At 39.8% G+C, this 24,733-nt stretch overlaps 1 protein-coding gene across 4 annotated transcripts in view; it reads right to left on the bottom strand.

Annotated features, from left to right (window-relative positions):
- The window catches only part of SLC44A5 (solute carrier family 44 member 5), a 356,753-nt gene that overhangs the window by 134,289 nt on the left and 197,731 nt on the right, over positions 1-24,733 (bottom strand). For 2 of the 4 annotated variants that reach the window (XM_082355239.1, XM_082355238.1), the window contains exon 1: positions 20,839-23,350. The exons of 1 other annotated variant lie outside the window; for it this stretch is intronic. In XM_082355239.1, the coding sequence (XP_082211365.1) occupies positions 20,839-20,948 (110 nt within the window). In that variant the 5' untranslated portion in view covers positions 20,949-23,350. Of the gene's footprint in view, positions 1-20,838; positions 23,351-24,733 lie in introns of those variants that run through there. One more of the 4 variants, XM_082355240.1, reaches the window with a different exon arrangement.

The following is a 24,733-nucleotide window of genomic DNA, read 5'->3' as shown; positions in this document are numbered from 1 at the left end:
AATACTTTGTCCTTTTCTTTAAAAATTCTCATCTTACCCATCTTTCCAGGCTCACTTCAAAAGTTCTCTCCTACATTAAATCTGATTTTTAGCACTTGACTGAGCTTTCTCTTCTATAACTGGAAATCCCATTGGTCTTACAATCACCATCATGGTTAAGCACTAAACAACTCTCTAAAGTTTATGTGTGTTAGTATTAACTCCCCAATTGAATAGCAAATGATACAGATGGCACAGAAATTTAAACACAGTTTACTAATCCAAAATAGATCACAGAATCAATAAACAGTATACCAACACTATCATAGCTAGTTTAGGGAAACCAAGAGCATTGAATAAATTCATAAACTCAGTACAAATATTATATACAAACATCAAAATGAAGGTTTTAGGGAGGAATGGATGGCAGTGGGATAGGGAATCAAACCTTTTGCAGGAAGAGGGAGATGGAGTTTCATTCCCTCTTTTATTGAACAGGACAAAATTAAATTATGGATAATGCGTATGGAGATGGCTTATGTGGTTGTAACTTTGAAACCTGAAATTTGAAAAAACAAATTGTGGTATCAAATGCACAACTGTAAAATAACAGTACATTCGCCACTTATTGCAGGCGGCAAACTTCCCCTTCTTTGTAAGAGGGACCTATAAAATGTTAATGCACATTACAATAGAGTGTTTTCAGGAAGGAAACATTAAGAAATATAACACGTTGAGACCATCAACTCTGGTGTGGATTATTTTTACTTAAATTTTTAGCAAATATTACTTATTTTCTTTTAATTTTTATCATTGATTTTCAGCTTTATTTTTTTTTTTACTATGTCTGACAGAAAGCATCCTGTGAAGAATAGACAACAAATTACCAAAAACATAAGATAAATTATAATTTGCAGGGCCACAACTTTGCCAACATGAAGAAATTGGTTCCTAAAGACATTCACCAAATAAAATGACTTCTAGTTTGAAATAAACTCATAATGATCCGAATTCAAAAGTCCAAAGCATGAAAAGTGATGTCTATGATCAAAAGTCATGAAACACAATGAGATCTTGGATAAATTTTTAACAAATAAATGAAATCTAAATGACAGTATGATATGTGTTAGGAAGTTTTATCATGCCCATACTTTAAAAATGTACAGCTGTGAGGTTTGTTGTCACTTTATTCATTTGGGTTTATAAGGCTAGTAATAAAAAGTTATTCCTAAAAAAAAAAGTTGTTCCTTTTCTGTCAGACACTATATGTGGAATTTGGGCAAGCTCATATTGAGTGAAGGGTCGTGCCTGAGTGATGGCTTCATGACCAAAATAGGAAAGCATCTCAAGCAACATTTAACTGATAGTTGCATACACTATTTATATAACTCCTTATGTAACTAACCAAGCAAAATAATCATTTGAAAACTAATACACAATTTGGAAAAGATTTAAATTAAATACCAATACCCAGATAAAATTTGATATTATTTCTTCAGTAATTTTTCCTCACAGGTCTAACTAGAAAATAACCTTGGCAGCGAAGCCCTGCACGGTCATTACATTAAGAGGCAATTAAAGTGGCATGCTAGTGAATGAAGGGAATTCTTGCAGGCCTGGCCTTTCTGCTTCTTGATATTATCTTTATACTCTCGAGTCCTCTGCGCTTCTATTTTGACTTGGTAACCTTGTTCCACACTGCTGGTTTCTGAATGACTTAGAAATTCAATAATGGGATGCTGCTACTAGCATTGCCTCAAGGGCCCTCATTTCACATTCTACAGCCCAGTCACAAGTGGGCGCCACACCCCAGGGCCCAAGCCCTTGCAAGCTGCCTGCTGCTTCCCACCCCTGCTGGCTTCCGGACTGTGCCCATTCACTGGTCTCCTGCTCTGGCGGGACACAAACTACCTCTAATTTTTAAATAGAAAAATGGTCTCTCTCCCCATTCCCCCTGCCAAAAGAATTCACATTTAAAATATATATAATGGTGGATTGAGAGCAAATGGAAAACAAATTCATTCAATGGCAAAACAGCCTAAGCGCAACGATATTCGAAGAATATATGCTAATATATGCTTCTGACACAGGTATGTTTTTCTGATACAAGTATTATATATGGTAATAAATTAACTTCTCCAAAAAGAGGGGATATGGGTCCCCTAGAAACATTTTAGTTGTTATCAGAGTAAAGGTGAAGGGTTAGATGTCTGTTCTGAATGAACCATCAAGGACACTGTTATCCAAGAACAAGGGATCCAAATGACAATGGACACAGTGTGTGGTCTTTCCCGCCCTTTGCCCCCACTACCAAATTCATTAGGCAGCTGTGTTCTATGGCAACTATTATTTCTAAGAGGTTCTGCTGCCCTAGGTTCATTACCTGGGGTTCTTTCCTGAAAGCAGAGCACTCGTTCATTATATAGCCCTATTTAATTCCCTTAAGATCCCCATAGGGAAAAAAAAAAGTCCCAATCCTCATACATGCCTTTCAAACCATAATCCCAAAGGATCTGTCCAATTTTATTCCCCAAGTGTCTTTTGCCCTAGTCTCTGTTCCAATCCCTCTGGAGCATGATGGGACACGCCATGCACTCACACTCTACAGTCCACACCAAGATGCATGCCACCCAGGCTCCCCTTCAAGGAAGAACTTGCCGCCTGGCTATGGTGAGTGTGGCTGCAGACAGCTTCTAGCTTCCAGCATCTTCAGGATCCACTTCCACCGCTTCACCCCTCCAGGGAAGCTGACAAATCAGGGACTGAGTCAGGTGGGCTCATAAAGATGCAGCCATTTCAAAGTTACTCCAGATCCCTGGGCAGGGCAGTACTCCAGAGCTCCCTGAAATGTGGGCTGAGGTTTTGTGGGGTCTGGTAACAGGCTGATATCTCCCTCTGTGTAATCCCACTTCCTTCCCTTTCTTTTCACAGGTGTTGATCCTTATCAGAGAGCTTGCACCCCAAACTCCATCTCAGCATCTGCCTGTGGAGAACCCAGTCTGCAACACATGCCTCCCTGAGTCTGATTCTCCTTCATTCTCTATCTGATTCTCTTCCTGCAAGGTCCAGCTTAAATAACACCCTCAAGAAACATTTCTTGATCCTTCCAATCAGGAATAATTATTCATTTTACTCATTTTACTTTGTCCCCCTGAATTGTGCTTACACCTCTATTGAGCAGGTCATTAATTTTTTGTATTAAAGCTAGGAGATTAAATTTCAAGTTTACTGAGAGCATAGTCTGTGTCATTCATTTCTGTATGCCCCACAGTGCATAACAGATAAGAGTTATGAATGAAGGAATAAATTAATGTATGAGGGGCTTCCCTGGTGGCGCAGTGGTTAAGAATCTGCCTGCCAATGCAGGAGACACGGGTTTGAGCCCTGGTCCGGGAAGATCCCACACGCCACAGAGCAACTAAGCCCGTGTGCCATGACTACTGAGCCCGCGTGCCACAACTACTGAAGCCCGTGAGCCTAGAGCCCGCGCTCCGCAACAAGAGAAGCCACCACAATAAGCATGCACACCGCAACGCAGAGTAGCCCACACTCTCCACAACTAGAGAAGGCCCGTGCACACCAACGAAGACCCAACGCAGCCAAAAATAAATAAATAAATAATTTTTAAAAAAATTAATGTATGATCTGGAATCTGCCTAAACCTCTTCTTTTTTCCCTTCTCTATTATAACTGAAATGAAATCCTGCCAATATTTCATACATAGGCCCGGCCCCCTCTATTTTTCAGCTATATGTTATATTAGCTTCTGCTTTCCAATCTAGCTAAGCAAATCTGCTTTTGCATGGTACATGCTTTTCCAGTCTCCTCTGATAGCATGTTCCTTCAAAATATTCTCCCAGACCCTCCTTCTTTGTGAAGCACCCCAGGGTACTGCCTCTCAAGTCCAGCTACCTCAGGATCTTCTAGTATCTAATATGTGTCTAAAACTCTTTATGCTCCATCAGAACAGCGGCCAATTTTTAGGTTCTCTTAAGTCTAAGACTAGAATAATACTCTCTGTATGGGAAATGCGGTATATATGTATATACTCTGCATTAATCATATATGTATGTTTATTGCCCCACTCTCCAAAATGATTGCTCATCCTTTCTCCTCTCAATCCTCATACACCTGGGCCTGCCGCTGCCACCACCACCAGCCCATCCCTGCCTGATAACGTTACCCCATAGTTCATTGAGAAGTCAAAAGCAAGCAGTAAGAATCTCTCTTCTTTTCATCACCAAAACTATTGACACTCGATATCTCTCGTCTATTCCCTGCTTACCATCTTACACTACGGACTAGGAATCCCTGTTCCTACCAAAGGCCAGACTCTCCAATTGTGTTCTGGAGTCTATCTTCAGTACTTCATGTCCATAGTTCCCCTTTCCCTTGCATCATCAGTGTCCTGGATCATCTCCAGCACCACACACTATCATGTTCTAGTACCTTCCATCTTCCATAAAACTCTACTTTGATCCCAGATTCCCCTCATCCTCCAATAAAACTTATTCAAAGAGTTGTCTCTAGTAGCCCTATTTGTGATGAGGTCACTGATGACTTTCATGGTGCCAAATCCAGTGGTCACTTCTCAGTCTTCATCTTGCTTGACTTCTCAAAGCTGTCAACACAGTTGGCAACTTTACAAATAAACAAATAAAAACCAAACTCTTCTTACGACACTTCTTTTAGTTTCTACAACATTGCATTCTTTTGGCTTTTCCTAACTCACTGAGGGCTCCTTTGCTGGCTCCTCCACCTCTGCTTGACCTCCGAATGTTGTCAAATGTGGAGTTTTGTCCTTGGGCCTCTTCTCTACCCTCCTAAGTGGTCTCACCCAGATACTTGGCTTTAAATATTATCTAAATGCCAGTGACCCCCAACTCTCAATCTCCCGCCCTCGCTTTACTCTCCACTGACCTCCAGGCCCACATAGAGCATCATCACACGGATATCTATTCTGTATCGCAAACTTAACACAGCCAAACAGAAGTCTTGATTTCTGAATCAGCACACCTGCACCTCCCCTAATCTTTCCATTCTTAGCATAGGGGATCGTCATACACCTAATTGTTCATGTCACAAATTTAGCAGTTATCCTTGACTTCTTTCTTTCCCTCACCTTTCATATCAATAAGCTCTGACACCGGAACATATCTTGAATCTATTCACGTCTCTCCATCTTCACTACTGCCACCCTATGCCAAGTCACTGACTCCTTCACTTAGATGACTGCAAAAGCTTCCTATTGATCTCCCTGCTTCTGCATTTGGACTCTAAAAATCCATCCTCCACACAGCAGTCAGAATAAGTTTTTAAAATATGTTAGATTAACTTACTCTCCTACTAAAACCTTCTCCAATGTCTTTTCCATTGCACTTACTAGAATGTGCTTGCAGGGATCTCCTACCAACCCATTTCCCACTCCCCTACCCACCCCCATCCATCCCCATCCAGTGTAAGCTGCCCTTACACTGGCCTTCTTTTGGCTCCTTGAGCACACGAAGCTTAAAATCCCTGCCTTAGGGATTTTACATTTTCTTTTTCCTCTATCTGAAATGCACTGTTCTCCGTCTTTGCATGGCTGGCTGCTCCTTATCATTCAAGTCTCATTTCAGTTGTCACCTCCACAGAGAGGTCTTCCCTGATCACCAAATCTAAATTAATGCTCCCACACACACCCCAGCTAGGTACTATCACATCACCTTGTTTTATTTTCTTCTTCATATTTATCATCTTATGAAACTGTCATGTTCATTTCTCAGATGTTATCTGCCCTGTCTCTTCCCCCTTCCAGGAGAACAGGCGCTTTGCCTATCTTGCTCATCACTATCTCTAACGCCTAGAGGAGACAGGGCACATAATAGATGATCAGTAAGTATTTGTTGAGTGAGAATAAATGAATATTAATCTTTGGAATAGCAGCCACATAAGGCATCCACCACCGAGAGCCAGGTCCTTTGTTCTCTCTTCCACAGCGGTACTTCCCACATTGAACTGTAAACTCTTTTCCATTGCCTATCTCTTCTACTATTTACTAATTCCTTGAGGACAAGGACATCCTATCTTTGTATTATTACCAACTAGCATAATTATTATCATAGAGTAAGGTGTACTACAAATATTTGTTTAAGGAATGAAAGAAAACAAGGATAGGGAGGAAGCAGTGTGACATAGAACCTATGGATGAATACAAAGGCAACCCTCAAAAGAAGCTGGATAATGACCATGGCACAGTCACATTAGAGGCAAAACAGTCATCACATATAAGTGAAGCTTCACTTATAGATTTGAACTTCAAGACTTTAAAGTCATTATTAACACTCTTGCCTATTAGAAGCTATCCAAATCCTACACAATTTTCAGATGACACTGGTATGATACAGGAGTTCGAATTCCTAAATGAGATGATCAGGTAATAGAAAAGTAGTGTCAGAGTTCTCTGAGCTATTTGCATTACTAGAACTTATGAAATACACCTCAGACTATTTTTCAATTCAATTAGTTTTTGTGAAGCATCCACAGAGGGCATGACATTGTACACAGTGTGGATTTGAATATGCTGTGTCAAAACAGGTCAACGATTCACAGGTCCCAATGCAAAAAGTCAGCTTATCCTGTTTATCTCATTCTTTTTGTGTCAGAGAAAATTCATTAAAATGTTATGACCACTTGCTTGACCTGTGATCCGAGTCTGGAAAAATAAAGTCCAAACTGCTACAATTGGCACCCTGTAATAAAGGTCATGTACTCTCTTCTCAGGACATGGAGATCGGATTTATTTGTTTGTTTATTTTTTTTAACAGAAAACTCATCTGAAAGAGGATGCAAATGAAAAGAATCTTGACATTTTTAAGCACAGCCATGGAAGAAATAACCCCGTTCCTTACAACAGAATGCCATCCAAGGAGCAGGTGCTCTAACTAGTGCTACATTGAGAAGAGAAAAAAAAGACCGGCTCATCAATAATTACTTACACACACACTGCATGCTGATCTCTGTCCTCCAAGGGAATTACAAACCAGATGACAAGACAATACATGAATACCAAAAGCTAAAGAGCAATCACATATATTATGTGCTGTATACCATCTACAGCAAAAGCTGCAGGATTTCGTTGGAGGGAAGGCACTCTGAAGCTGGGGGCGGAGGAGGTGGATCCTGAGCAAGGAAGACTATCACTTGAGGTGACAATAAGATGCTTCCCCAAAATGTGAGAGTATAGAAAATAATACTGCTTTCTGAGAGTTAAAACTATGACTCAACACATCATTAACGTACACAGTCACCTCAATGAGACTAAGCCTCCCAGCCCAGCAAGGCTTGATTTCAAACTTCTTGAATTTATTAACAAATCTAAAGAGAAGTGCAAATGATGATCAAACAGCTCTGCCCATCTGAGGACCCTCCAGGTTATGAAGGATTGATATGAGGATCCAATGCGAGGATGATCTTGGTCTGCTGATAGACAGCACAGGCTGCAGAGCCTGATGCCATTAGCCATTCCACTCATGTAATTTCCTTGTTCTGACTATACATTCAGTCAGCAACCTTTTGATAATTAGGTTTCTTGTACAGTTTGCCTAAAGGGAACAATGTGCTGGTCAGGCCAAAAGGAACATCAGGTCTTCTCAGCAATTAAATTTCTCAATGTAAATGATTGCATTAACATTCTGGCTTTATATATCAGTCTCTTGTGAGCTTTGTTAGTACCAGTCATCATACCTGAATTAGAGTAATTCTAGGACACGGACAAAATCAATTTTCAGACCTTGCAGAGATGAACACAACTGGTTTGGCTCAACAGAGAGTTCAAGGGTTTAGAAACCCCAGAGAGAGTGTAGTTTAGGCAGATATGTTAAGACAAATTTGTGTTGCGATTTTAATATCATGTTAAAGCATTTGGAGTTAACTTTTAGGCAGCGGGAGCTCACTGATGAAATTTGAATAGGGGGTATAACATGATCGAAACTGTTATTTACAGGTCTATTATGTGCAGCTCTACTTGGGAGAACTCATGTTTTTTTGTTTTTTTAATTGGGGGATAGCTGTTTTACAATGTTGCATTAGTTTCTGTTGTACAATGAAGTGAATCAGCTATATGTACATATATATCCCTTCCCTCTTGGACATCCTTCCCCCCCCCATCCCATCCATCCAAGCAAACAACTAATTACAACACAGTATTATAAGCACACAGAGTACTCTGAGAGCACCAAGGAAGGTACTGAAGTTCAGTCTAGGGATGATCAGGAAGCATTTCTCAGAAGATAAAACTTACACATTTTTCTATTAGATTTTAACATTCTTTCAAATTTTCCCTTTTATTTAGATACTTATTTTAGTTAAAAGAAATATATCGATATTTCAAAGAGATTCAGAAGTATATTTCTGACTCTCTACTAAATATTCTTCCCTGGATAGTCCATAGGCATTTCAAACTCAACATTTCAAAACCTAAACTCATGATTTTCTCTGCCCTTCATAACCATTCCTGCTCCTCCTCATGTGTTCCCTACCTTGGTGAATGTAACTGCAATCCAGCTAGTTATTAGGCACAGTCATGCTAGATTCTCTCTTTTACCCCCAGCATATTGAATACAATCAGTCCTAAAGCCTTGTAGATTTCTGCCTTCTTATTACCTCTTAGATTTCTTCTCTCTTAGAGCCACTGCCTTAGTCTAGGTTTTAATCACTTGTCAGCTAGATTACTGAAATAATCTTCTAAATGGTGTCCTGCCTTCATTTCAACTAGTTTCTATACTCTCCAGGATATCCTTGGTTTTAGAGCTAGGATAATAGTTCATTTACACATTCAACAGGTATATATTATGTGTCAGGGGCTTTTCTAACTCCATGGGACACACTGATGAATGAAACAGCCAAGGTTCTTGCTTCTCACAGACCTGATATTTTAGACAGGATATTAATTGTGTAAGAAAGAAATGAATGAAGAAACTTTCAAGAAAATACAATTAAATGATGTGGTAGATAGTGATCAGAAGACTGGGTTGTCAGGAAGGGCTCTCGGGCAATGGCAGTTAAGAGTTAGATGGCAAGAGGGAGCCAGTCATGCAAAGGTCTGGGGTCCAAGCATTTCAGGCAGAGGAATAACAAATACAAAGTCCCCAGGATGCATGCAAGTTTAAAATCTTCAAGAAATGAGAAGAAGGCAAGCATGGCTACAATAAGAGGATAAGAGAGAGAGAGAGAGAGTGGTAGGGGATGATGTGAGTCACACAGAGGGCACTCATGTAGGACACGAGTTTGAGTTTAATTTAAATGGTATGGAAAGCTATTGAAAATGTATTAAGAAGAGCTATGATTAGTTCATGATTTGAAAACTCAAGAGTTTTGTATGTAGAATGGATTATAGAAACACAAGGAGAGAAGGAAGACCATTCTATAGTCCAGTGCTAAAGTACAGACAGGATATATAGTGCCACGGATGAGGGTGAAAGTAGGAAAGATGGAGAAGTAGGTGGCTTGGGGATATACAAATATTTTGGAGCTAAAGCCAATAAGACTTGCTGATGGATTGAATGTGAGAGATGAGGGGAGAAAAAGAGGAAGCCAAGGACCTATAATTTGAGTAAAACAGGGTGGGGATATTGGTGTCATTTTCTAAAATGGAAAAAACTGGGGGAGGAGGTTTTAGAGCTTTGGAGTGGGAACAGGAAGCAAGAGCTCTGTTTGGTCAAATTAAGTGTGAATACTATGAATTCAAATAGAGAAGTCAAGAAGGCAGTTGAATAAAGAAATATGGAGGTCAATGGAAGATTCATTGCTAGAGATATAAAGCTTGTGTGTCACTGACATATAGACAGTATTTAAAGTCATTGGCCTAGTCTAAAAGTAGACTAGAGAAAGAGAAGAGTGAAGGACGAGGACCAAGGCACTCTCACGTTCGGAGATCAAGCAGGGGTTGAGGAGCCAGAGAAGAAGACTATAAAGGAGATGCCAATGAGGTGGAAGAAGCATCAGGTGAGTATGATATCACAGAAGCCAAGAGAAAAGTGTTTCAAAAAGGAGAGAGTGGTCACCTTTGTCAAATGCTGCTGTGAAGTTAAAATAAAAGACGTCGCCCCACTACACTTGGCAAGATGGAAGTCACTGGTGACATTTTCAAAATCAGTTTGAGGAGAGTGGGGAATAAATCTCTACTGGAGAGAATGTGATGAAGGGGAGAAAGGAGAAATGGCAAGTACAGACAACTAAAGCAAATTTAACCTTGCAACTCCACTGATTAAGAGCAATAAGAGGCTTGCCATTCATCTCATGCCCTTTAGAATAAAGTTCAAGTTCCTTGCCTTAGGATATACAATGCCTTTCGCTATCTGGGCTCTTGCTACCTATGCAACTTAATCTCCCAACTATACTCTCCCTCCTACTACTGTAAGTACTCACAACACTCTAACATGAATCATGCAAGGTCTCTTCCTTCACACATCTGGCTCTCTCTGAGTTACTCCTTGCTCTTCCCTACACGAAGCAAAACCTTTACAGGTCCTTCGATCACCCTCAGGAATGACCACATCAGGCAAGCAGTGCCACTCCCGCCACGTGATTTACTCTCTCCCTAGGGCTTCTCTTGCAACCTGCACCTCTATGTAATGTTCACTTCACTACATTGCAGTCTCCAATTTGACCACAGCACTCCTCTCCCCTACTTCTCTAACACAAACACACACAACAGAACAAGGACAAACTGTGAAGTTTGGGATCATTTCTAGGAGGTTTGTGTCCCCAGTGCTCACCATAGATCTTGTACAGAGTAGTGTTCTCAAGTCCTTGCTAAACAAAAGCTTCTACAGTGCAAATTGCATTCTGTCGATTTCTTACTTAAAATTCTTCAATGTCTCCTCTGAGTCTACAGAATGAAATGCCAAACACATTGGTATGTTGAATAAGTCCTTGGTGATTCTGCTCATTGTTACCTTTTCAGCATCCTTGCTCTCCACCTCATCCTGACCTTCATGCCTCCACCACCCACACATGTACACGTTGGGTGTACACCAAACCATTTCTAGGACAATTTTTCTTAGGCTTCTGTACTTTGATGTGTGTTGCTGACTTTTCTTGGAATGTTTTCAAGAACCAGCTCACGGGTCACCTCTACTCTGAGGTTTTTCCAGATTCCCCTTTCCCTACTCCTAGTGCACACTCTTCTTTGCTTCCAGAGCCCATGTAAATAACTCTGTTTTTGTACTCACCACATTAATCATTTTATCATCTGCTCTTCCTACTAGACTGCAAGCTCTGTTGGACAGGAACTTTGCTCAGTTCATCTTTGTATTTCTAGCACCTAGCACATTGCCGGACACATAACAAGCACACAGTTAATGAATACTTTTCTTTAAATCTTTTGATTTAAAGGTGCTTGCAACGTTTAATAGTATTTTTAGGTCGATTATTTTCATCATTAGGAATAATTTGTAGGTGGTGTTTCTTCAAAGTGCAAAAACATAAAAAAAGAACAAGCTCACATACTGAGGCATACAAGGGATAGGCTATGAATTTTAGACATGTGTTAGTCTACATCTTCCTGTAGTAAAGAGTCACACTGATAAATAATTGATCACATTAGGCCATTAGCTCCATTCGGAATGAGGCAAATAAATGCCAGGTTTAGAGCACATCTTCAACTCACATTTGCATTCTGAAGAATTAGCCATTCAGGGAAATTATTTATTTTTATTTCCTTCCACATTTTGAGATTATTTAAAAGTTTTCGAAGGAGTGCTATGGATATAGGCCTTTTATTTCAAACTATTTTACAAGTCAAAATGATTTTTAACCTCTTCCATACATTTTTACAACATGGGATCTATATTTTTTATTAACCTTTGTGTACTTTTTTCAATAAACTTTTCCTCACGTTTTTCCATGATGATGGACCCCACTTTTAGACATTCAATTTCCATCTACAGTGACAAGAAGCATATCAATTATTTCAAAACGAACAAAAAGTTCATGAGAACTGCATAAATTTAGGAGACAGCATGATGTTGTCACAATAATTTGAGATGTCTACTTAATAACGGCACTTTAGAAATTACAAAAGTTTGTGGTGAGCATCAACATAGACCTGTATGTGTGCATCACGTAGGCAGAAGCTGAACTCTTCCTTCTCTGCTTTGGCATTATAAGTTGCATCACAGAGACAGAAAGAGGTTCAAGATGGTGCAGTAGAGAGACGCTAAAATCACCTCCTCCCACGAACACACCGAATCTTCACCTACCTAGAGAGCAATTCCTTGTGAGGGCTGATTGAACAGCTCTACAAATAGAAGGACCATGTAGAAATTTGTAGGAAAGACAGAGAAACAATATCCACAGAAACCTCACCCCTGACCCCACAACCTGCAACAGGGACAGATGTTACTGAGGGACCTGAGCGCAGACTCACCCATCCTGAGACACCGCAAAAAATAAAAACCAAACAAACCAAAAAACACACTAGTTTAAAGGGCACCTAGATTATGTGGAAAAGAAATCCATTTACTAACCTTAGAGCCTCTGCCAAACTGGCAGAGAATTGCAGGAACTCTCTCTGATGTAAGGGGCACTGGCAAGTGCCATTGTTTGAATCACCCCCAGAACTCCCCCTGGTCCACACCCACCCCAGCTCCAGCCATCCCGCCAAAGTGACCTCAACATGGCACACCCAGGGACTGTCCCCAGCCAGAGACTGCTCCTGTTCTAGTGGCCCCACCAAGGTGGCTTCAGGACTGTCCCCAACGCATGCCCACTCTAACTCCCGCCAACCTGCCAAGGCAGCCTTGGCACAATGCACCCTGAGACTTCACCCAACTCAAACCTGCTCCAGCTCCAGTTAGCCTGCCAAAGCTACCAGGTACAAACAGTCTACAGAGTAGACAGTCCCACACAAGGCTACTCCTTCAGTACTAGGAGAGGTAGCTGTTCTGCCTAATTCATAGAAACACACACCAAGAGTCAAACAAGATGAGGAGACAGAGGAATATGTTCCAAATGAAAGAACAAAATAAAACCCTAGGAAAAATCCTAATGAAACTGAGGTAAGTAATTTACCTGACATAGAGTACATAGAAATGGTCAGAAGGATGCTCACTATACTTAGGAGAAGAATGGAGAAATACAGTGAGATCTTCTACAAAGACTTAGAAAATATAAGACAGAACCAATCAGAGCTGAAGAATACAATAACTGAAAGAGGGAACCAGTAGCAGATTATATAATACAAAACAGTAGATCAGCTATCTAGAGAAAGAATAGTGGAAATCACCCAAACAGAACAGCAAAGAGAAGAAAGAATTTCTTTAAATGAAGAGAGTTTAAGGGACTTCTAGGAAAACATCAAGCATACTAACATTTGCATTATAGGGGTCCCAGAAAAAGAAGAGAGAGAGAAAGGGACAGAAAACTTATTTGAAGACATAATGGCTGAAAACTTCCCTGTCCTGGGGAAGGAAAAAGACATCCAGGTACAGGAAGCCTAGAGAGTCCCAAACAAGATGAACCCAAAGTAATCAACACAAGATATATTATAATTAAAGTGGCAACAGTTAAAGAGAGAATCTCAAAGGCAGCAAGAGAAAAACAACTAATCCCATAAAAGGAAAATCCCATAAGGCTATCAGCTGATTTTTCAGCAGAAACTTTACAAGGCCAGAAGAGAGTGGCAGGATATATTTAAAGTGTTGAAAGAAAAAAAATTACAACCCAGAATAATCTATCTGGCAAGGTTATAGAATTCAGAATTAAAAGAGATAAAGAGTTTCCCAGACAAGCTAAAATAAAGGAGTTCATCACCACTAAACCCACCTTACAAGAAATCTTAAAGGATCTTCTTTAAGTGGAAAAGAAAAGAATAGAATAGAACAGAAAATTTCTATTCTATTTCAGAATAGAAATTTTTAAATACATGAAAGAAAAAAAACTCACTGGTAAAGGCAAATATATAGTAAATGTGTTAGATCAGCTACTTAAAAAGCTAGCCTGAAAGTTAAAAGACAAGAGTAGGACAGTCAACTATAACCACAATGAGTAGTTAAAAGATACACATAATAAAAAGATGTAAAATATGATCTCAAAAATATAAAATGTGAGGGGGGAGTAAAAATGCAGTGCTTTTAGATGCCTTCAAACTTAAGACTATCAGCTTAAAATACATGGCCATGTATACAGGTTGGTGTATATGAACCTCATGACCAAACCAAAAACTTAAAATAGATACACAAAAAATAAAGAGAAAGGTATCCAGACATAACACTAAAGGAACCCATCAAACCATAGAGAAGTAACCAAGAGAAGAAGACAAGAACAGAGAAGAACTACAAAAACAACCAGAAAACAATTAATAAAATGGCAATAAGTACATACCTATCAGTAATCACTTTAAATGCAAATGGATTAAATTCTTCAATCAAAAGACATAGGGTAGCTTAAAAAAAAAAAAAGACCCACCTAATATGTTGCTACAGGGGACTCACCTCAGCTCTAAAGACACACACAGAGTGAAAGTGAAGGGATAGAAAAAGATATTCCATGCAAATGGAAACAAACAGAAAGCTAGGGTAGCCATACTCATATCAGACAAAATAGACTTTTAAAAAAGATTGTAACTAAAGACAAAGAAGGGCATTACATAATGATAAAGGGGTCAGTACAACAAGAGAATATAACATTTCGTGGCATTTATGCACCCAACAAAGGAGCACTTGAATATGTAAAGCAAAATATAAACAGACATAAAGAAGGAATAGTAATACAATAACAGTAGGGGAGTTATATACCCTACTTACATCAATAGATAAATCATCCAGACAGAAAATCAATAGGGAAACACTATGGACAGTTATATGCCATCAAATTGGACAACCTAGAAGAAATGGATACATTCCTAGAAACATACAATCTTCCAAGACTTCCAAGACTCAATTTCCAGGAAGAAATAGAAATTCTGAACAGATCAATCACTAGTAATGATATTGAAACATTAATAAAAAAAAAACCTCCCAACAAACAAAATTCCAGGACCAGATGGCTTCACAGGGGAATTCTATGAAACATTTGAAAAAGAGTTATCAATTCTTCTCAAGCTATCTCAGAAAATTGAAGAGAAGGTAGTACTTCTAAACTCATTCTATGAGGCCAGCATTACCCTGATACCAAAACCAGACAAAGACACACACATACACACACACACACACACACACACAGAGAAAATTACAGGCCAATATCCCTGATGAACATAGATGCAAAAATCTTCAAAAAAAATCAGCAAACTGAATACAACAATACATTAAAATGATCATATACCATGATCAAGTGGGATTTATTTATTCCAGGGATTGAAGGATGGTTCAATAGCTGCAAATCAATCAATGTGATACATCACATTAATGAAACAAATGTAAGAAATCATATGATCATCTCAGTAGATGCAGAAAAAAAGCATTTGACAAAATTCAACATCCATTTATGATAAACACTCTCAACAAAGTGGGTATAGAGGGAACATACCTCAACATAATAGAGGCCATATATGACAAATCCATATCCAATGTTGTACTCAACAGTAAAAAGATGAAAGATTTTCCTCTAAGATTAAGAACAAGACAAGGATGCCCACGCTTACCACTTTTAATCAGCATGGTATTGGAAGCCCTAGCCATGGTAACCAGACAAGAAAAAGGAATAAAATGTGTTCAAACTGGAAGGGAAGAAATAAAACTGTTACTATCTGCAGACAACATAACTACATATAGAACACCCTAAAGACTTCACCAAAACACTATCGAAACTAATAAAAGAGTTCAGTAAAGTTGCAGGATACAAATTTAATAAACAGAAATCTGTTTCTTTTCTATACACTAATAATGAACCATTAGAAATGAAGAAAACAATCCCACTTACTGTTACTTCAACAAATAAAATATCTAGGAATAAATTTAACAAAGGAAGTAAAAGACTTTTACTCTGAAAACTATAAGACATTGATAAAAGAAATTGAAGATGACACAAATAAACAGAAAGATACTCTGTGCTCATGGATTATAAGAATTAATATCGTTAAAATGTCCATATTACCCAAAGCAATCCACAGATTCAATACAACCCCTTTCAAATTACCTATGGCATTTTCCACAGAACTAGAACAAATAATTCTAAAATTTGTATGGAACCACAAAAGACCCCAAATAGCCAAAGCAATCTTGAGAAAGAAGAACCAAGCTGGAAGTGTCATGTTCCCTGATTTCAAACTATACTATAAAGCTATAGTAATTAGAACAGCATGATATGAGCACAAAAGCAGACATATAGATGAATGGAACAGAATAGAGAGCTCAGAAGTAAACCCACTCTTATATGGTCAGTTAATCTACAATAAAGGATGCAAGAATGTACAATGTAGAGAAACAGTCTCTTCAATAAATGATGTTGGGAAAACTGGACAGCTAATTGTGAAAGAATCCAACTAGACAACTTTTTCATACCATATACAAAATAAAATCAAAATGGATTAAAAACTTAAATGAAAGACCTGAAACCATAAAACTCCTAGAAGAAAACATAAGCAGTAACCTCTCTGACATTGGTCTTAGCAATATCTTTTTGGATACGTCTCCAAATATCCAATGGCAACAAAAGCAAAAATAAATTAATGTGACTAAATCAAACTAAAAAGTTTTTGCACAGTGAAGGAAACCACCAACAAAATGAAAATGCAACCTACTAAATCGGAGAAGATATTTGCAAACAATACTTGTGATAAGGGGTTGATATACAAAATATATAAACAACTCATACAATTCAATATCAAAAAAATAAACAACCTGACTTAAAAATGGGCAGAAACCCGGAATAGACATTTCTCCAAAGAAGACAGATGGCCAACAAACACATGAAAAGGTACTCAACATCACTAATCAACAGGAAAATGCAAATCCAAACCTCAGTGAGATACCACCTCACACCTGTCAGAATGGCTATGATCAAAAAGACAAGAAACAAGTGTTGGCAAGGATGTGGAGAAAAGGAACTCTGGTGAATTATTGGTGGAAGTGTAAATTAGTGCAGCCACTATGGAAAACAGTATGGAGGTTCCTTTAAAAACTAAACATAGAACTACCATATGATCCAGCAATTCCACTTCAAGGTATTTAACTGAGGAAAATGAAAACACTAATTCAAAAAGATATCCACCCCTATGTTCTTTGCAGCACTATTTACAATAGCCAAGACACAGAAGCAACCTAAATGTCCCTCAATATACGAATGGATAAAGAAGATGTGGTGTGGTGTGGTGTGTGTGTGTGTCTGTGTGTGTAATGGAATATTACTCAGCCATAAAAGAGTGAAATCTTGCCATTTGTGGCAATATTGATAGACCTAGAAGGTACTATGCTAAGTGAAATAAGTTAGACAGAGAAAAACAAATACCATATGATTTCACTTATATGTGGAATCTAAGAAACAAAGGAACAAACAAAACAGAAACAGACTCATAAATACAGAGAACAAACTGATAGTTGCCAGATGGGAGGGACGTGGGAGGACAAAACAAAATAGGTGAAGGGCATTATGGGGCACAAAACCTCCAGTTATAAAAAAGTCACAGGGATATAATACATACATAGGGAATATAGTCAATAATATTTTAACTTTGTATGGTGATGGATGGTAACTAGACTTACTGTGATCATTTCATAATGAATAAAAAATATCAAATCACTATGTTGTATACCTGAAAGTAATATAATATTGTATGCTAATTATAACAATAAAAAATGTTGGGGGCTTCCCTGGTGGCGCAGTGGTTGAGAGTCTGCCTGCCAATGCGGGGGACACGGGTTCGAGCCCCGGTCTGGGAAGATCCCATATGCCGCAGAGCAACTAGGCCTGTGAGCCGCAATTACTGAGCCTGCGCGTCTGGAGCCTGTGCTCTGCAACAAGAGAGGCCGCGATAATGAGAGGCCCGCGCACCGCGATGAGGAGTGGCCCCCGCTTGCCGCAACTAGAGAAAGCCCTCGCACAGAAACGAAGACCCAACACACCCATAAATAATAAATTAATTAATTAATTAATTTAAAAAAAAATGTTGAATCACAGAGTCATAGAATTTCAGGATTGGAAAGAACTCAGAGGTCATTGAGTCTAACTCCTTTATATGAATGAATCCCCTCTACAACATCCCTAATAAATGCCTCTTCATTCTCTCCTTGAATCCCTTCATGATAGTGAGTTTAACCTCTCCCCGATGCCTCAGGTAAAAATAAATGCATCTTATTACATTCCAGACAGATTTTCCACCTTCTATAATAATAGTTGTTTTCAGCATTGTGAAACCTACCAATTTGATTAGTATGAGTCATATGTCCTTCACCTACTTTGTGTGTAGAGAAGGGAAAAGAGTCAATTATGGAACATCCAAGGTTTTCATTTCTATTTACCTGTCCACCTATATGCTGCCTCTTTTCAGAATGAATATAAACGAAATGACTTAAAACTGGATGCAATAGCATTATTAAAATAGAAATAGAAATTCAAAGTCCTGAAAAGAAATGCTTAACTCAAAGGCTAATGTAGTTGCTGGCATTGAAATTAAATGTATCAGTGGGCTTTCTACAAGTCAAGACAAAGGGAGAAACAGTGGATTACAGTTCTCCCTATCTAACAGGAGAAAGTATATTAACTCTCCATTAAATGAAAATTTTCTTCTAAAATTATAAGAGAATTTCTCATGTAGAACCTTGTAAAAGAGATTTATTTTTTAGTTTTCTATGTGCATTCATTTTTGCTCTCTAATGTACTGCCAAGAACAGTACTGAACAGCCCTTAAACTTCTACAAATCTCACCTCAATCCAATGCTAAAATTCTGTTGAATATAGGGGACAAAGCATAGGCATTGGATAACTACTCTTTCAAAAGAGACTATCAAAATCGCTGTTTGTTTGTTTCTGGTCAACACTACGGGGCAATAGCTTCCACATGTCCAATTCTTATCTTAGTAGATGGGGACAAATGAGAAACTGAGTTAATCTCTCCTGTGGCATTACCATCATTCCTTCACCTCTCCTGGAAACAACTGCAGTTGGGTGATCACTAGGCACAAAACGATGTCCTTGTAAACAGAGAGAGGCGCACAGAACATGGTGGGTGATGAGCAGACAGTGCCGTGAGGGTCCACCTGAATATCTAATAAGACTTTGGACCTCTCAAAAGGAAAATGACATTATGTAAGCAAAAAAATGTTATAGTAAGCAAGAGGCAATGTGAAGGATGTGGGGTTTCTCACTTGCTCCTTAAACACCCCAATTATTTTCCCAGGAAAGGCATTATAGACCCCTGCAGCCTGGGAAGTTACCAATGGGCCAAACTGTGTCTTCCTGTAGTTAAGCCCCTGTGGTTTTACAATACTTCTCTCCGTTCTTGGATTGAAGATCTGGGGGGAAGGGGTATGTATACACAATGACCATTTCACCTTTGAAGGCCTTTGTGGTACCTAGGACATCACAAAAGGTCCTTAGTAAAAATAAACTATTCTGTTTATCATAGTTGTTTAGACTTTACCTGGATTGCGTGGTTCCATCACTAAATTCTAAATAACTGAAGACAAGAGATTTCACCTCGCTGCCCACACCTACAGCCAGCCAGACTGAGCTCTGCTTTCTTCTCTATGGCTAGAAAAGGCACATCTGTAATCTGTATTTCATCTGTCCAAATGGGGTAGTTCACTTATTATTATCGTTGTTGTTACTACTATTGAATCCAGATTATATCTAGAGGTCCCTTGAGGCCAATAAGCTAGATTCTGTTCATACAAATTAGTTATTATAAAATGAATGCAAGTACAATAAAAGTAACCTCCATATCAAATGAGGCTATTTGTACACTGGACAACAAAATGTATTCATGGTGTTACCATGGAGAGAATGAGAGAGATTTCAGACTTACTCTAAAGAGGGCATAGGTACACCTTTGAAAGAGTAACCCAAACAAATGACTTGGCTTCCTACAGAATTAGAATAAACTAGATACACATTTGTTTAAAGCTGGGATATTATAGAGACATAACAGTAATGCTCATATACATGCTGATGGCTGGCAAGTGCAAATAAGCATGTTGATCATTATTTCACATCACAGTTTATTATGACATGCAACTGCCAGAAATTAAAGTCAACGCTAAGTGGAAAAACAGCTACACACAGCATAATCTTCTCCTCATTTTTAGCCATTCTACTCTGCAAACCCCCTTTTTGATTAGCAGGAAGCCTGGGAATAGAGGATAAAATATAATAATAAAAGAGGCCTATGAATTATTGGATACTTTTTAAACGCTATGCAACCGTGCAGGAGAAGCACCAGTTAAGACAAGTACACACTTCCCTAGAGCATTTTAAAATATCCTAAAGCATACATGATGCATTGGTGAATGTTTGTCTCTCAGAAAGCTCTCTGGTTTGGGAGGCTGAGTAGCACAAACACCCTGTGTGGAAGAAGTTGGCATAGCAACTCTGCACTTGCAGTGGTGAATCAGAGTAAACGGGTGCGTAAGACAGCTACTGGAATGTGTTTCCTTCTCCACCAAGGGGTTAAATCTTATAAAGCATTTTTGGCTTCTCTTTATCAGAAATACAAACTCTTCAGTCATAAATTAAGGCAGTTCATTTGCTGAACAGGAGGGGATATTTATGACTCATGGAAAGATTTATTACCTGTACCCTGTATAAATAAGGTGACATTTAGGCTAAAAATAAGTCATTTCCCCCTCACAGTAGACACAATTCTCCATTGACCGGAAAATGATACCAAAAAATAAGCTTTCTGTGTTTGTTAAAAAATACATTCCAAAGAAAAGAATTGCTTACCTGTTGACAATGGGCCCCTTGAAATGTGGGTCATGTATCCTTGGATCACCTGCATTTAAAACAAAGAACTTGCTAAGCATATAAGCCAATGAAATGGCAAATAAATACATATAAGATACTAATAAAGGAAAAATTTATATCTTAGCTAGTCCACTGCTCAGTGCAGTGTTGAACTCATTCTTTGGTCCAGTGAAACATCAGTATGCCTAGGATACAGCTGTCAATCATTTTCCCTCTCTCCAGCTAGAAGCAAGTCTGGGAAGAGTTGTTAAGGACCATAATTCTTAGACACACTGTGTACATATCTCCCACAGTTCTGAGCAGCAACATTATAGATTGCAGCCAGGACAGCAAAACTTGAAGCCCTTCCAGTCTGCAAAAGCACATTCCACCATCTGCCATTCCCAAGTATTGCTGTGTATTTGTGAGGTGCGCAGCATAATAGAGATGTCGGCTTATCTCAGTTCTCCCTTTCCTCTCAGTAGATGAGGCGTCCCTTCGAGAAGCTGGAATACAAGTCACTGTTGGTCTCTGCCATGTTGGCTATATGGTATATACAAATCATTATTACATTATACAAATGTTATTTTTGTTTTTTTTTTTTAGATCTACTGGCAGACTTCATGCCATCTGAAGATGGGCCCTAGTCATTTACTCTTGCATCATGATTGCCATATATTTCCCTTGTCTTTAAACAGTACAAAGTAGACACAGAATGGTCTTTCCCTCACATGTACTGGGTAGGCCCAGTAACAAGTTCTGTAGAATTATTTCTGGCCAAAGGTTTATATTTTGCAATTCTCAATCCCCGACTCTTCTTCCCCAACCTAAGGACTCCTGCTCTCTTCCTCCAGGGATTTGTCCCTGTAAGAAGGCCTAGTTCTGATTCAAAGACAGAATCAAAAGGGACTGGCAAAAAGAGGCCTGTGTGTCAGCAACCTGACTCAGCCTGTTCTCAGTGGGGAAATTAGACCTGAGGACTCAGAAACCTCTTCAGTGTAATCACAGGCTGAGGGCAGAACAACAGGAAGGTAAGGACAGACTTGCAACAGAAATCCAAGAGCCAGTCAGTCAGCAAATATTCATAAAGCACCTATTACATGCTGAGAGCTCTGAGGGGACACAGAAGATCTATAAAGCATGGTCCCTGTCTTCGAGACCTTACAGTTGGTGGGGCAAGATCGACATATTGATTCATTCAACAAATATTTGTTGAGAATCTTTATGTATCAGGCCCTGTGTTGTAATACATGAACAATGAATATACCGTATAAAATGATTAATCAAGTACTAAATTATATGTATCGGCCTGAAGTGTTACAAGAGTTCTGAAAAGTAGGTTTCATCAAGGACTAGAGCAGTCAAGGGAGTTTCATTCAAGAAGTGAGATTTTTGTGAAAGACTGGAACAAAACAAAAGGGAAAAGAGAAACATTCTGAGTGAGTGAAACTAGAATTCTGTTAAATTCAGTAACTATGTATTGATCGCCTGTTATGTGCTCTGCATTAGAAGAAGCACTGCAGGGGATACAAGATTTAGTGAAACACAGTCTCTGCCTTCAACAGGCTAACAAAGTGGTGAAGCAGGGAGAGAAATAAGAAAAGAACACAAGTCGCTATCAAATAAGGCAGAATGTGATATCGTGAGAGGAGGTACAAGGAAAGCGTTAGGAACGTTCTAAAGAAGGAAAGGTCACATTCAGTTGAGATTAGTAAGGAAGGGTTCCTAGAGCCACAATATCTTGAGATGGACAAATAAAGTTTAGAGATGTATGAAGTCACAGAGTAAGGAAAGAACAGCATGTTTTCAGGAACGGTGAAAAGATCAGCTTGATTGGAGTCATAGATAATGGAACAGGAGAAGGAAAACATAAAGCTGAATAGATGGTATGGAACCAGACTACAGAAAGCCTAAAAAGCCAGGGATGGAAGTTTTTTTATATATCCTAGGCCACAGGGAGTCATAGAAGGATTTGGAACAAAGGAAGGACCAGGTAGAAGCAGGGCTTAATTAAGGAAGAGCAATCTGGTGGCCGTATATAAGTTGCATCACAAAGTGCAAAGTCAAGGGGACCAACCAGGAGTCTATTGCAGTAATAGAGGTAAAGTCATGTGAGCTACGACCCAAAGTGGTAGGAGTAATGGAAAGAGAGATTCAAGGATCATCACAGAGCAGTCATGGGGCTTATGGGTTAGGAGCAATGGCTCTGGAGTCAGACTGCCTGCTCTCTATCACTTATTAGCAGTGACCCTAGACAGATCATATTACTTCTCTGAGTCTCAGTTTCCATATTTGTATATGGGGATGATAATAGTACCTATGCCAGAAAGATGTTATGAGGATTAAATGAATTAATACCTGTAAAACTGCTTAAAACAGTGGCTGGCACTTAGGAGGCCCCCAATAAATGTTCATTCTTAGTCAGAGAATTACACGAAAAAGATAAAAAGCACTTGATGAATGGTAAGACTCAGGATGTAAAAGAAGTCAAAAAAGGTTCCAAACAAAGAGATTTCAGACCTAGAAATTGTGATTCTCAGTCACTTCTGGTTTTTATCTCAGTTTAAGGAAATTTTGATGCTATTAAAACAGATGGGAATGTTAGCAGGTGGAAGAGGTTATACAGTTGTCATAAGGAAAAGAGCATGAGGTTGATTTGGCGCTTTTTGAATTTGAAGTGACATCTAATTGAAAGTCCAGTGTTCAACTGGAGTTCAGAAACTGAAGTCTTGTGGGGAGGGAGAGGGATGGACTGGGAATTTGGGGTTGGTAGATGTAAACTATTACATTTAGAAAGGATAAACACCAAGGCCCTAATGTATAGCACAGGGAACTATACTCAATATCCTGTGATAATCCATAATGGAAAAGAATATTTTTAAAAAAAGAATGTCTAGGGGAGGAGCTTCAAGATGGCGGAAGAGTAAGACGTGGAGATCACCTTCCTCCCCACAGATACACCAGAAATACATCTACACGTAGAACTGCTCCTACAGAACACCTACTGAACGCTGGCAGAAGACCTCAGACCTCCCAAAAGGCAAGAAACTCCCCAGGTACCTGGGTAGGGCAAAAGAAACAAGAAATAACAGAGACAAAAGAATAGGGACGGGACCTGCACCAGTGGGAGGGAGCTGTGAAGAAAGAAATGTTTCCACACACTACGAAGCCCCTTCGCGGGCGGAGACTGCGGGTGGCGGAGGGGGGAAGCTTCGGAGCCACGGAGGAGAGCGCAGCCACAGGGGTGCGGAGGGCAAAGGGGAGAGATTCCCACACAGAGGATCGGTGCCGACCAGCACTCACCAGCCCGAGAGGCTTGTCTGCTCACCCGCCGAGGCGGGCGGGGGCTGAGAGCTGAGGCTCCGGCTTCGGTCGGATCCCAGGGACAGGACTGGGGCTGGCGGCGTGAACACAGCGTGAAGGGGGCTAGTGCGCCACAGCTAGCTGGGAGGGAGTCCGGGAAAAGTCTGGAGCTGCCTAAGAGGCAAGAGACTTTTTCTTGCCTCTTTGTTTCCTGGTGCGCGAGGAGAGGGGATTAAGAGCGCCACTTAAAGGAGCTCCAGAGACGGGCGTGAGCCGCGGCTATCAGCGCGGACCCCAGAGATGGGCATGAGATGCTGAGGCTGCTACTGCAGCCACCAAGAAGCCTGTATGCAAGTACAGGTCACTCTCCACACCTCCCCTCCCAGGAGACTGTGCAGCCCGCCACTGCCAGGGTCCTGTGATCCAGGGACAACTTCCCCGGGAGAATGCATGGCACGCCTCAGGCTGGTGCAATGTCATGCCGGCCTCTGACGCCGCAGGCTCGCCCCGCATTCGTACCCCTCCCTCCCCCCCGGCCTGAGTGAGCCAGAGCCCCCGAATCAGCTGCTCCTTTAACCCCGTCCTGTCTGAG

Source organism: Balaenoptera borealis (assembly GCF_965194805.1).
Source record: "Balaenoptera borealis genome assembly, chromosome: 1".
Taxonomy (NCBI): Eukaryota; Metazoa; Chordata; class Mammalia; order Artiodactyla; family Balaenopteridae; genus Balaenoptera; species Balaenoptera borealis.
The sequence above is the reverse complement of the archived record's forward strand: the minus strand, read 5'-3'. Positions and strand labels throughout refer to the sequence as shown.